This window comes from Cupressus sempervirens, chromosome 5, assembly GCF_028749045.1.
Source record: "Cupressus sempervirens isolate cs-2001-9-10 chromosome 5, ASM2874904v1, whole genome shotgun sequence".
Taxonomy (NCBI): Eukaryota; Viridiplantae; Streptophyta; class Pinopsida; order Cupressales; family Cupressaceae; genus Cupressus; species Cupressus sempervirens.
Genome location: NC_143122.1, coordinates 531,314,103 through 531,328,733, shown reverse-complemented (window position 1 = coordinate 531,328,733; position 14,631 = coordinate 531,314,103). Strand labels below are relative to the sequence as shown.

General features: G+C 31.1%; 2 protein-coding genes across 2 annotated transcripts; both read right to left on the bottom strand.

Annotated features, from left to right (window-relative positions):
- Positions 1–505: 505 nt before the first annotated feature.
- LOC149557042 (thermospermine synthase ACL5-like) lies at positions 506–3,450 on the bottom strand. The gene is made up of 10 exons (XM_089831691.1): positions 3,086–3,450; positions 2,866–2,932; positions 2,681–2,775; positions 2,495–2,597; positions 2,322–2,410; positions 2,061–2,217; positions 1,218–1,293; positions 1,066–1,124; positions 836–972; positions 506–745 (listed from the first exon to the last, which is right to left on the bottom strand). Exons 1-10 carry the CDS (start codon positions 3,373–3,375, stop codon positions 667–669), a joined length of 1,152 nt encoding a protein of 383 aa, XP_089687817.1. The 5' UTR covers positions 3,376–3,450; the 3' UTR covers positions 506–666.
- Positions 3,451–10,484: 7,034 nt separating this feature from the next.
- On the bottom strand, positions 10,485–11,249 carry LOC149557041 (putative 12-oxophytodienoate reductase 11). The gene is made up of 4 exons (XM_089830078.1): positions 11,236–11,249; positions 11,082–11,098; positions 10,569–10,999; positions 10,485–10,499 (listed from the first exon to the last, which is right to left on the bottom strand). Exons 1-4 carry the CDS (start codon positions 11,247–11,249, stop codon positions 10,485–10,487), a joined length of 477 nt encoding a protein of 158 aa, XP_089686204.1.
- Positions 11,250–14,631: the final 3,382 nt, after the last annotated feature.

Here is a 14,631-nt window from a genome sequence, read left to right as displayed (position 1 = left end):
AGTCAAGTGGCGTATTTCATATTTGCGGTCAATTGAAGGAAGACCAAATTTGACTTGCTACGCTGGTTTCCCCCTTTTTTAATTATAATTTTATTGGCATTTCCTTGAAAGGATAAATATAGTTCTAGCGTGTAGGCTTAGAAGGGCATGAAAATTGAAGTTGAAAGGACCGAATTAAAAGTGCAAAAGGAAAAACATTATTTTAATTTGTGGGAAGTTCGGAGTGCGTCGGCCCCGCCTACACTACTCCTTTGCGATATTTATCTAAAATCCACTTTGGAAAAGCAATTTCAGTTGTGCTTGTTTACCTCAAACCAAATACAATGTTTTATTATTATTATTATTATTATTATTATTATTATTATAGAATGAACCATTTTAGGGAGGTCAACGTTGCACTCACTTTCTCGCAAAATCTTAGTCATCTCTTTTTGGTGTATTTGTATGTGTGAAGATGATAAATATAACATTTAAAACTTTTACAATTAGGTAGAGACCAAAAATATAAGATAGAAAAATACAATATATATATATATATATTTATGAATTTCGATATTCCGCATGGTTAGACATGAATGCCTATATTTCCATGGTTAGAGGAGTTACAAGCATCTGTGTACACTTGAATTTGTTTTTTCTTCTTTTTATTTGACAAGAGTGTTTTTTTCACTGGTGGCTTGCCTTCCCGTGTCCATGAATAAAGCGGGCCGTCTCTTCTGTGTATACGTGCGTTTCCTTCGACAATCTGAAAAACCAATTAATTTTTTATTCAATTAACAATTTACGTTAATTGAGATAATTAGGAAATTAAAATTGAGAAAAGACAATTATTTACGATTTGCGAACGCTTTTATTTAACGTGGCGGCGACAAGGAAAGTTTGTCCGTCAAGAAACTGCAACTCTCCCTTCACGCGCTGCTTTATTCTCTCGTCTATTTCTCCCGCTTCTAAGGTGAGAGGATGATCTGACGCCTGCATTTACACACTTTTTCTCTTTTAACTTTTGGAGGAGGAGGAGGAAGCAGGGAAGAAAAGGAGGAGGAGAAGGAGATTAATGGAGTTTACCATGACCCATCCCCACGTGTCGGCGAATGAAGGAACGTGAGCAGAGTATGGCATCACGTCTGTATAATTCCCACAGAAAAAGCTTCGTTATAACAAGAAGAAGAAGAGGAAGAATATGAGGGAAGGAGAAAGTGGAGGGAAAAGATTCTCACGCTTGAAAACCTGTCTCAAAGTATTGTAAATGGAGGAGAACACTTGGGTGTGTGTGAGCACGCCAGCAGGACCCGCCTGAAAAAAACGCACCCCAATGTCTGTTAATCGTAACACGCAAGAATCTCGACTACTTCATCACAAACTTGATATTTTACATATTGAAGTTTGTTGAATCCCAAAGTATGAATATTCATGATACAGAAATATTCAGGCGTTCAGTTAAATGTTTTTGAGTAAATTATGTTTCTTCTACAAAAAGATCACAGTACAGAATTCAAACTCTATGTTAAAAACGTTGAATTCAAGAGTGTGAATATATTCTGACAAAAAATTCGAAATCAGTAACATAGACAGTGAAAATTTGATGTTTCTGAATAAATTTTGCTGCTTGTACACAGGATTCACAGTCAAATTCAACATCTTCCGAATAACATGTTGAATCCTCAATGACTTCAAGATAATTTTGGTACCTGGACAGAACACCTGCTTTAGCTTAATTACTGGCTTATACTATTGGAGACACTTCTACTTTCAGCGCATTGCATGGAACTTCCAGATTTACAGATCGAAAAGGGGAAAATTTTGCTCGTAAATAAACGTTCGAATTAAAAGTTTTGAGCCTTTCGTTTACTTCTTAGCAGAAAAATGATCTTGTTCGAGCTGGAAGCCTAAAGCAGTGAAATAACAATTTTAGTTCTAGAGAGAAGAATAGCAACATCTGCGTACTTAATTCCTTAAGATATGTGGATCTTGCAGGGTTAGTTCCGAGCTTTAAAGAGACGAAGCAGGAAAGAACTTGCGCTCTATTGTAATAATAGAGAAATTTTCAGAAATTATTTCACCTGAGTGACAAAGATGCCCTGGGGATTCAATTTAGCCTTAATAACGAGCTCGTAGAAAGATTTAGTATACAGCTGATAGCAGGGGCCTCCTTCCACAGGGTCGGCAAGGTCTCCAATTATCACATCAAACCGTTCCTGTCTGCTCTGCAGCTCAGTCCTGACAATTTCACAACATATACGTCAAACGAAACTCTAAGCTCTGTTTCCGGCGAAGTATCCGCATATAGCAATTTTGCACATAAATTACAAGTAAATCTTCACCTTGCATCATTTATTACCAGCTCCAGTCGGCTATTACTAAAAGCTTCTCGGTTGACAACCAGATATTTTTTGCAGAAATCGACAACTTCCTGCACATGAAATAATAAATTAGTTCAAAGGCGGCGGGAGAAAGAGAAATAAAGCAAAACCAGAAAGGGGAAAACAAGAAATACCTTATCAATATCACACATGACAACTTTCTTGACGCAATTGTGGCGCAGTATCTCCCGTGCGGTCGATCCTTCGCCGCCTCCCATTATGAAAGCACTTTTTGGCCTGAGATCGCATCGACGCAAACAGGTTCATATTTTACGTCAACAGACAGAAGAAGACAAGAAGGAGACTGAAAAAGAGCTTACTGAGAGTGATAGACGAGCGCCGGATGGACTAACGACTCCTGATAAATGAACTCGTCTACTTCCGTGCTCTGCATCTTCCCGTCAATCACCAGAGCCTGCAAAAACATCAAAAGAAACAAGATAAGTAAATTCACAAATGCTCAATATTTTCCTTTCAAATCAACAATTCTAGAAACAGAAAACACCTTTCCGAAAGGCCGAGTGTCTATCAGGGCAATATCCTGGTACTCGCTGACACCAGTATGAAGAATCCTGCCACATAAAAAATAAACAAGCCACAATTTTTCTGAAATCCGGCATCAACATTATATTTTCGAAACAAAAGCTTTTTGAAATTTTCTGAAATCCAGCATCGACATTAAGTTCTGTCGAAATAGAAGTTTTCTTTTTAATTTAGGGGGTTACCTATTGAGAGCGAAGCACCATCGGAGATCATCTTCAATTTCTTCTTCGTACCAAAAGCAGCGGCGCCGGCCGTCTCCGAAAGAAGGCGACACGTGATGGGCGTGGCCGTTGCTGTGATGTACAGTATTCCCATTGGAATAAGGCAAATGAGGTATTCCGTTGGAGAATCCGTTGGAGGATCCCTTGGAATATCCATTACAGTGCCCATGCCCGTTAGAATATCCATTACAGTGCCCATTCCCGTTTCCTTTAATGGAGAATGATCCATTTGTTGCCACTGCCTCTCCCATGGCGAGAAAACAAAAAGTTTCCGCAGAAAGAGATGGAAAGAAGATAGGAAAGAAGGTTCCTAGCGAAGATGTGATAGAAGACAGTGAAGAGGAGGGGGAGTCTTATAATGGCAGAGTGGGAGAGCAAAAGGCGTGCGGACTACTGCCAAGCGAGCAAGCAAGAAGATAAAGAAAAGGTTTTGCTTCAAAATGGTGGGCGATCAGGCTGTAAATTTGATGGCTGTATTGAGGTATGTTTAAACTTTTATTGTAAACTATGATGATGACAGTGTTGGGAAGATATTTTTAATGGACTGTCAAGAAATTGTTCTTCACAGAAAATAACAACAGCGAGGAGGAAGAAGAAGAAATTGATGAAGTGGGAGTGGTAGTGGGAGTGGAATGTGATGATGAGATTGGGCGAAGAAAGGGTGCAGAGTCGGTAAGTAAGCAGAGCATTTATTTTTTTAGTTATTGTTATTATTAATATTATTAATCATTATTAATCCGGCGTGGATGGAATGCATGTTGGCGCACGCGCGAGATTGAGTGGTTGGGCATGACAATAATATTATATTTAGTATTCGAGGTGGAAGGCGTGACGCTTCCTGGGCCCCCACTCCACCACGTAGTTACCGTTAGCCTCTCGCCTAAACCCGCCCCCCACTCCCGCAACTCATGGAGCCCATAACACTCTACACTATACACGAGCATTCTCTAGGTTTCCACTTTCTCTCCCTCCATCCCAAGATCTACCTACCGTCCCTCTTATGTTTTTATCTCTTTATTATGATTAATTTATTATTAAAAACTAATTAGTTTTAACTAATAGAATTGAACAATTAATACACATGTATAGTCTTTCATTTTTCTCATAGTTAACGACTTTGTTATATTTTTTTATTTTGGAAAAGCTTTTTATCTCAACTTCTATTGGCTCCTACAAATAAACGCAAGGAGAAAAATTGAATTCTAGAATAAAAATTAGAAAGAAATTTAAAAATTAATACTTTTACATTAAATGTGGCATCGGTATTGTCCTTTCCTTTCAGCTAGATTTTTTTTTCTTTTTTGTTGACTCACGGCCATATCCATCCCCATGTCTTCACTATGACCATGCCTTCATTTCTAATTTGCAGGTAGTTTAACAATCCCAAACTACTGCTCCTATATATGTTTTAGTTAGTTACTGCACTCTGAAATCTCGTATTTTGGCATGTGTAGTGAAGCATACCAGCCTATGCATGATCCTCTACGGACTGTGGAAGTCGTAGTTTGGCATTCAAAGTGTAGCATGCATTGATGAATTTAATGTTCTTTCAGTAATTAAGAACCTGGCCCTCTTATGTTTTAACGTGTATTCAGGGAAATCAAGAGGCGTAATGACTTGGGCTGAAGTATGAATGTGTCTTTCAGGGGTTTTAGTTAGGGTTCCATATTCAACAAATAAAATAGATATGCCCATATTCATAGAGGCAAAAGATACATTTTAATATCAAATTATTGGATATATCCTATAAGTGCATTGTTGTTCTTATTATTTTACAACTATATTAAGTCATCAATTTCGATTTTCATGATTCATCGAAGCTCTTCTCAATATTCCTAAAATTGCTTACTAGCTATATATACCTCTATATATATTACGCCGAGATTAATCGTTCTCGAGGCGCCTATTTTTATTTAATCCCAAAGTTATTTTAATTGAAGTTGGGATTAATGAAAATAAAAATAGGCGCCTCGAGAACGATTAATCTCGGCGTAATATATATAGAGGTATATATAGCTAGTGGCAGTCGTGGCGCAATAGAAAAAATATTTACTTTTTATTTTTTATTTTGATAAGGTTACTATAAAATTGTTAATTAATTTTTAATTAGAGTTGTATGAAGTTAGTATAAAATTATGCTTCAAAATATTTTTAAAAATTTAATATAAGGAGTTTAATATAGATTAAAAATATATATTTTATTTTTGGGATATTGTAATGTAAAATGTTATAGTCATACATAGATATATGGTTAGGGACAAAGTTACCATTATAGTTAATGTTAACCTTAGGGATAGAATTAGGGTTAGGGTTAGCATTAGAGTTAGGGTTGGTGTTAGGGTTAGGGTTTGAGCTATGGTTAAGGTTAGGGATAGAGTTATGGTTATGGTTATTGCTAGAGTTATGGTTATGGTTTAGATTAGAGTTATGTTTATGCTTAAGGTTAGGGTTAATGTTATGGTCATGGTTAAGGTTAGGGTTAGAGTTATGGTTATGATTAGGGTTAGTGTTAGGGTTATAGTAAGGCTAACGTTAGGGTTAGGGTTAAGGTTTGAGTCAAGGTTAAGGTTAGAGTTTAAAGGGTTAGGGTTTGAGTTAGGATCAAAATTAAGGTTAGGGTTAAGGTTAGAGTCCAATTATGGTAGAGTCAAATCCAAAGTTAGAGTTATGCTCATGGTTAAGGCTAGGGTTAGACTTATGCTTATAGTTAGGGTTAGGGATAGGGTTAGAATCCAATTATGGTAGAGTTAGAATTAGGGTTAGAGTTAGGGGTAGAGTTATGCTTATGGTTAATGTTAGGTATAGAGTAATGCTCATGGTTAAGGTTAGGGTTAGAGTCATCATTATGGTTATGGTTAGGGTTATAGTGGGGATAGGGTTAGGGATATGGTTTGAGTCAAATATATCTTTTAATTTAATATAAGGAATTTAATTTAGATAATTTTTTTTTTTTTTTGGGATATTGTAATGTAAAATGTTATAGTCATACGTAGATATATGGTTAGGGACAAAGTTAACATTACAGTTAATGTTAACCTTAGGGATAGAATTAGGGTTAGGGTTAGCATTAGGGTTAGGGTTGGAGTTAGGGTTAGGGTTTGAGCTATGGTTAAGGTCAAGGATAGAATTATGGTTATGGTTATCATTAGAGTTATGGTTAAGGTTCAGATTGGAGTTATGTTTATGGTTAAGGTTAGGGTTAGAGTTATGGCCATGGTTAAGTTAGGGTTAGAGTTATGGTTATGGTTATGATTAGGGTTAGGGTTATAGTAAGGCTAGGGTTAGGGTTAGGGTTAAGGTTTGAATCAAGGTTAAGGTTAGAGTTAGGGTTAGGGTTTGAGTTAGGATCAAAATTAAGGTTAGGGTTAGGGTTAGTGTCCAATTATGGTAGAGTCAGATCTAGAGTTAGAGTTATGCTCATGGTTAAGGCTAGAGTTAGAGGAAGGGTTATATTTAGAAGTTTTCTTATGGTCACAATTATATTAAGGAGGGGAGTAAGGGTTGGGATTTTAGATTATATTTATTATTATATAAGGTGCCCTATATAATAATATGTATATTCCCACGCTCATGGATAAGGTTAGGGAAAGAAGTAGGACCATGGTTATTAGTGTTACATTTAGAATTTCATTCAGGAGGGCATTGTGTGCTATTTTTTCCCCCTATTCAACCCATCACTGATGTCTGATCTGAGAGACCTTAAATGGGATAGGTTCTTTGCAGAGGGTTAACATCGCTAAATTTGGCGGCTAACATTTTGTGTTGGCTCGATTTCTTCATTGACCACGCTGGATCATTTTTTCTTGGTTGGGTTGATTCATGCTGCGAGATTCGATAACTCTTATTTCTTCGCGAGCTATCTTCCCATCTTCCCAAAAGTGCAAGATGTTGCCATGCATTCCCATTCTAACTTTTCTTTATACGCTAGTGTCTTCGAAACACTCTAAAGCGTAGAATTGCACAAGATGCTTCCATGCATCTCCATTCTGATGCATCGTCATGCTACATTGTTTCTTCAATTCTCTGAAGCCCAAAATTGCATCATGCTACCATGCATTGCCTTTCCAACATTTCCTCACTCCACAATGCTTTCATGAGTCTTTGAGACCCAAAATTGTGCCACATGGAGGGGGTTCACACCTTTTGTGCTATCTTCTTCGTTTGTTGGGAGGAATCTCTTCACTACATCTTAGTCATCCATTGGAAATAAAGCCAATCTTGATCGATGAATGTGACTTAATCCTTCATTGGGAGGAGTTTCCTTGTTGCATCTCAGTCATCCTTTTTGAGGGGAGAATCTACATCGACGGTTGCGATTTAATCCTTCATTGGTGAGGATTCACGATGCATCTATGCCGTCTATTTCGAGAGGAAGACCTTCATTGATGACCATCATTCATTTTTGGGGAAATCAAATTCCCCCTTGGGATCAACCTTGCATTTTTTGTGGGATGTTAAGACATCATGTTATCTCTTTTCATAGTTTTTTGCCAGCAACATGAATGTCTTTCCTCTTCTTTCCATGAGTCTCCATTCTAGCACCTCCTTACGCTGCATTGTTTCTGCAATGCTCTAAAGCCCAAAATTGCGTCATGCTACTACATGTCACCTTTCTGACATTTCCTCACTCTGTAGTGCTTTCGCGAGGCTCCAAGACCCAGAATTGTGCCATGTAGTGGGGGTCCCCACCTTTCATGCTATGGTTACGATTTAGATTTTAGGGTTATGGTTAGAATCAAGGTCAATTCTAGAGTTTATAGAATATTTAGAGTTAAGATTAGGGATTAAATATACATGAGGGTTAGCATTGGGTTGTATGATAATTAAAGTTAGGATTATAGTTAGATATATCATTTAGATTAGGTTTTAGTCAGGGTTTAATTAGACTTAAGATTAGGGTGAGGATCAAGGTGAAGTCTATATTAGGGTTCATATCATGGTAGGATTGAAACTAATGTTAGGGTTAACATTGAAATTATGATTAGGGGTAAGGTGAAGATTTATATTTGGTCATGATTGTGGTTTGTGCTAGGATTAGGGTCTAAGCTATTATTAATTTTATGATTGTACCTTTAGGGTTAGGGTTTTGTTTAAGTTTATGATTATGGTTACAACTATGGTTTATGGTTCAAGTTTAAAGTTGGGAATGTGATTAGGATCAGGGATTAGTAAATTTTTTAAGAGTTCAGTTATAGGTTTACACCATGGTTAGGACCTTGGGACTGGATTTAGAGTTTAATATCATGGTTATCCATATAGGTAGGTTTAGGATTTTAATCAATATTTTGGAGTTTTTTTTTACATTATGGTTAAGGGTTAGATTTTAGGTTTGGACTATAACCAATATTAGTGTGTAGGTTTTTGGTTTAGATTATGGTTTGGACTAAGATTTTCGTTATGATTAGAGTTTAGAATATCAATAGGGATATGTTTTAGTGCTATAATTATAGTTTAATGTTGGATTATAGTTATATTGTACATCATTGTTGGGGCTAGGGCTAAGGTAGGGGTTGTTGTTAGGGTTAACTAAGGATGACAATTAGGATGGTTTATCTTTTCAAGTAGAAAAAAAACTCATATTGATTCAAAAACAAACAAATTATACTTCGAAAATATTTTTCTATGTCATAATAGATTCATTTATTTTAATTATTGTATTAGTTAATTAGTTGTTTGATGTTTCAAAGTAAACATGGCTTATTTTATTTAAATTTAAATAATATTATTGTTTTGAATTGAATTTAGCTTAATTGTTAATGATCATATTTATATTTCTAATATTAACTCCAATTTGATCAAAGACCAAATATATTTTTGGTATTTTTGTAAATGAACTTGCTTAACACTTCCCTATTTCAAAGTTAATAAAATATCATTTCTATTGTTTTAGATTTGAGAGTAAGTATATTAAATAAGTAATAATAAATGAACATTATGATTAATATATTTCTAAAATAAAAATATATTACTTAAAAACTTGTTTACTTTAAATGAATAAAGTACTCGTTTACTTGTAAATTTTAAAAATAGAAATTAATCTACATATATATAAAATATTTATTCTTTTTCCTATTTGCATACAAATTAATTAAAATCTAAACTTTAAACTACATAAATATTTTTAAAATATATATCCATCAATAAATAGTTTAGAATAAAGTCAAATCTAAAAATTAGACACATATAGAATCTTTTTAATTTCTATATACATGTTTTTCTAATTTATTTCTACAAACATGCAATTGATATTTCTATTATCCATTTTTTTCCATTTAAAAAAAATCTAGATGTAAATAGAATTTTTTTAGATGCATGCAATCTTTCTAATTTTTTCTACATACATATATTAACATTTCTATTTTATATTTTGTTTTTACATTATTCAATCAAAATATGTAGATATAAATAGAATTCTTTTCAAAAAAATTTATTTAAATTTAAATAATATTATTGTTTTGAACTGAATTTAGCTTAATTGTTAATAATCATATTTATATTTCTAATATTAACTCCAATTTGATCAAAGGCCAAATATATTTTTGGTATTTTTGTAAACGAACTTGCTTAACACTTCCCTATTTCAAAGTTAATAAAATATCATTTCTATTGTCTTAGATTTGAGAGTAAGTATATTAAATAAGTAATAATAAATGAACATTATGATTAATATATTTCTAAAATAAAAATATATTACTTAAAAACTTGTTTACTTTAAATGAATAAAGTACTCATTTACTTGTAAATTTTAAAAATAGAAATTAATCTACATATATATAAAATATTTATTCTTTTTCCTATTTGCATACAAATTAATTAAAATCTAAACTTTAAACTACATAAATATTTTTAAAATATATTTCCATCAATAATTAGTTTAGAATAAAGTAAAATCTAAAAATTAGACACATATAGAATCTTTTTAATTTCTAGATACATATTTTTCTAATTTATTTCTACAAACATGCAACTGATATTTCTATTATCCATTTTTTTCCATTCTAAAAAAATCTAGATGTAAATAGAATTTTTTTAGATGCATGCAATCTTTCTAATTTTTTCTACATACATATATTAACATTTCTATTTTATATTTTGTTTTTACATTATGGTTATTTCAATCAAAATATCTAGATGTAAATAGAATTCTTTTCAAAAAATCTAGATGTATATAGAATTCTTTTAATTTTTTACATACATAAAATCTTTCTAATTTTTTTCTACATACATAAAAGAATAAATTCTATTTTCTATTTTTTATTTTCTATTTAAAAAAAAAAGCTATCATAAAGATTGATAAAAAAATTGATTGCATATGCATTATTTATTTTGTGCACTAAATGCACAAAATAAACTGTATAGATTAAAACTTCCCGTGCTAGGCATGAGAATATACAATAGAAATATCAGTTACCAAGAATAGTCGGCCATAAGCAATCAAATCTGCCTTGCCACTGGAAATAGCTTCATTACCATCATCCCGATCATAACCCCCTGTAGCCAAAAATGTTCCCTTGAATGCTGTTCTTATGGGAATCAGGCTCTTTTCACTCGCTATTGTCGTCTGCGAATTATCAATCTTGGGCTCAAAGAAATGAGCGTACAATATCTTATATTTATTCGGAGCCTCCGCCATGTGAAGTCCCAGTGCCTCTGGATTTGAGTCATACGCTTCTGCATGATCCGAAAATGGAGAAAGCCGAATTCCCACATGCTCTGCTCTGATTTCCTCCACCACTGCTTCCACAACTTCAAGTGCAAATCTACAACAATTCTTCAATGTTTCGCTATAGCCATCTGTTCGATCATTCACGCTGTCCTTCATGAACTGGTCCACAAGGTACCCATGCGCCCCATGGATCTCAACACCATCAAATCCTGTTCGTAAAAGGACTGATTATGTCAACAAAAGGAACATTCTCTTCTTCAAACCAAGATAGATCAGAATAAAAAAACATACCTGCATCTATTGCATTCCTGGCAGCATTTCAAAAATCAGCAACTATATTGGAAATTTCCTCTGTTTTCAGAGGCCGGGGAGGAAAGAAATCTGCCACATCCTATCGGTTCGGAAGAGGGATCTTTCCAGAGATTGGTTTGCTTGTGGAGGAAACTGGAGATTGGCCATTAGGCTGATAATCTGCATTCCAATGCACCCATTAAATACACAATACACTATTTTTTGTGGAGGAGAGCCAACCAAATTGAAATTAATTAAAATTGAAATCTAAATCAAAGTAGAATATTATAACTAATTTTGAATTTCAATTTACATCTACATCTAAATCTAAATGAAAATGTAAATAAAAAATAGAAATCTCACCTGCAAAAATGTTACTCCAAAACTTCAATTTACTCCTATTCAAAAACTCCAATCTAATCCTCCAATAACCTCCACCTCTTCCTTCCTGCAAAAACATAAAATGAAAATGAAATGAGGAGCCTTCGTTTTATAACTTCTGAGAGGCTCCTCATATCCCCCAACAGACGTCTCTTCACATTCCACGAATTTGTTTCAAATTCCCCCACTCCTCGCAAAAAATAAGCATGAATGTGCATGCAAAATTATATTTAACAAAAAATAAAATCATATTGAGATTATTTCGCCCCTATTTTTTCGGGCCCTATTTTTTCGGGTCCTACTTTTTCGGGCCCTACTTTTTCGGGCCTATTATTTCGGCCTCCATTTGGCTTCCTATTATTTCGGCCAGCTATTATTTCGGAAATTCTTTTTTAATATTTAATTTGGAAGTTTGTAACTGCTCCCAATTCTTTTTTATTGACAAGGAATCTTGGCATATTCCCGTGCTGGGCATTTGTGCTGCCATTGTATAGAACGCCTCTCGGCGTAATTAATATGGATTTTGATGATTTTGCCAAACTTTTGTTATTTTTATTTCATTGATATGACTAACATTTGCAAACTCCTAATTTGCCAAACATTGTTATGATATGTTAGTTTAAAGTATATCATATTTAAATTATATTTGATATTTCAAATTAAGTTTAAAGTTTTAGGTTAGGATTTTACAATACATTTAAAATGTTATCTATAATATAAATTGATACATGTTATTTATTAATATCAGTATTACTATTATTAAATGTTAAATTCTTATGATTATTTTTTCTTTTTAAAAAAATTTATAACTAAAACTAAAATATTGATCTTTGATTAAAATTTTTAATTTTATTTATTTAGAAAGTAGGGTATTTGAAATTATTATTTATATTGTAAATTTAAAAATTAACTGTAGTGTAATTATTTTTGTGAATCTTTACAAAAGTATATACTTACAACTATTTAAATAATCTAAATGTATTTATCCTTTTATTTTATAAAAAATTAATAGAAATAAAGCTATTTTTCATAAGTCAATAAAAGCTATTATTAAGTTCAATCAATCTATTAATTTTTAAAAATAAATATTTGAATATTACTAATTTAATATTTTAAATAAAAGTAATTTAAACAAATCATGTAATAAACATTTTCTTAAAAAGCTATTTGAGTTAGATACATTAGAATAATATGTATTAATTTAATTATTAATATCAATATTATTTTAATTTAAAAAATGATATTATTGTTTTTTTTTTTAAAATTAATGTAAATGAATAAAATATTATTATTTTAAAAAATAAATAAATATAATTATTGGAAATGATATGGTAGATGATATCTATAATAATTTATTAATAAGATTAATGATATCTTTAAAACAAGTTATTTAATGGTTTGACTTAAGATTTAATAAAAATATTTGTAACCATATACTTTTCTAAAAGATTCATATATTAAAGAGAGAGAGAAAATACATTAGAATTGATTTCAAAATTTATCATATAAATAATAACTAAAGTAACCTTACCTCACTAAAAAAAATTTAAATTATCATCAACTAAAATGTCTTTTTAATTTAAAACACAGAAGTAATCATAAAATTAACATTATCAAATTTCTACAGACCATTTGTAAAATATAAATGTTTTTTTTATTCAATTCTGTATGTTTCTATATCATCAAAGTTTTAGAGTACTATATCTTTACTATCCTAATCCAAAAAAATATTTGTATTTTAATCATAAGAATTTAACTTTTATTAATAATAATCATACAATAATTAATTATAAAAATTATGTTACTAACATATCATAACAATACTTTAAGTCTATTAACGATTTATCAAAATACAATACTTAATGTAACTCAACTTTAAACTTAAATCAATAATATATATTTAAATCAATAATATATATTTACATAAATTGATGATACAGTACAAAAGAATGTGTCAGGTGGAACGGGCGAAGACGAAACACAGGTGAAGACGGAACTGTTATGATAAACGGCACAAGCTAGTGGGCCCCGTAGCCGGTGCCCTACGAATATATCGATATGATATTTCATACCTCAATATTATGGAATGATACGACTTTTGGCTTTTGCATTCATACAATAAATTTATTTTTTAATTAAATTTCTAATATATAAAATTAATAAAATTGAAAAATATTATAATAAAATAATATTGACATAAATTTTCAAATTGTAATTTCAATAAATCATTATAAACTTAATTATATATTAAGTCTTAAATTTATTTTAAATATATTTTAATTAAAATAATAAATTTAATTCTTACAAATTTTTGTTGATATTTGATATATAATTTTATCTAGGTATTTTACATATTATTAGTTCAGATATCTTTGGTGTGATAAATTTTCTGTGATATCATTTAGTTCTTATTAAATATTACATATTAATTATAAATATACTTAATAATATTATAATTTAATCAGATATTATTAGTTATAATTTAATATACTAATTATATTGTCAATTTTAATTTAAGATAGTACTATAATGTTTTTTTTTTAAAGATTTAATTTAATATACTATGTTACAATGCTATAATTTAGTTTACTTACTATATTATCTCATTTAATTTAATTTAGTACTATAATATTTTATTTTTTACAATTACTTAAATTATATATTTATCAAATTAAATAAATTGACTTCAACTAAAAAATTAATTAAAAATATATAATTAAATTTAATATTTATATCTTAATTAAAAGAAATAAAATTTAAAATGATGTAGATATATTTTCTTACACTAATTCAAAATAATAATAAAATTAAAATTATCAATAATTTTAATTTTAGTTTTATTATTATTATATATCATACAATCTAAAATTATGAATCATTTTTCCAATTAGCAAAATTACTTCTCTTCAAGAAGCCTTTCATGAGTAACACTTAATTGAAAAATCATTACAACTAAAACATGACAATATTTCATGGATATTCAATCAAATATAATTCAACCTCCATATGTTTTTTAAAATTGTTTTAGAAACTCAAATTTCTTTGAGGCATTTAATTACACACTCTACATGCCTTTTATATGATTTTAATTTTTCTTGTCTACAAACATGCAAACTCAAACCACCATTTCTATTTACTATCCCAGTCCACGAAAACCATTCAAAAGGAA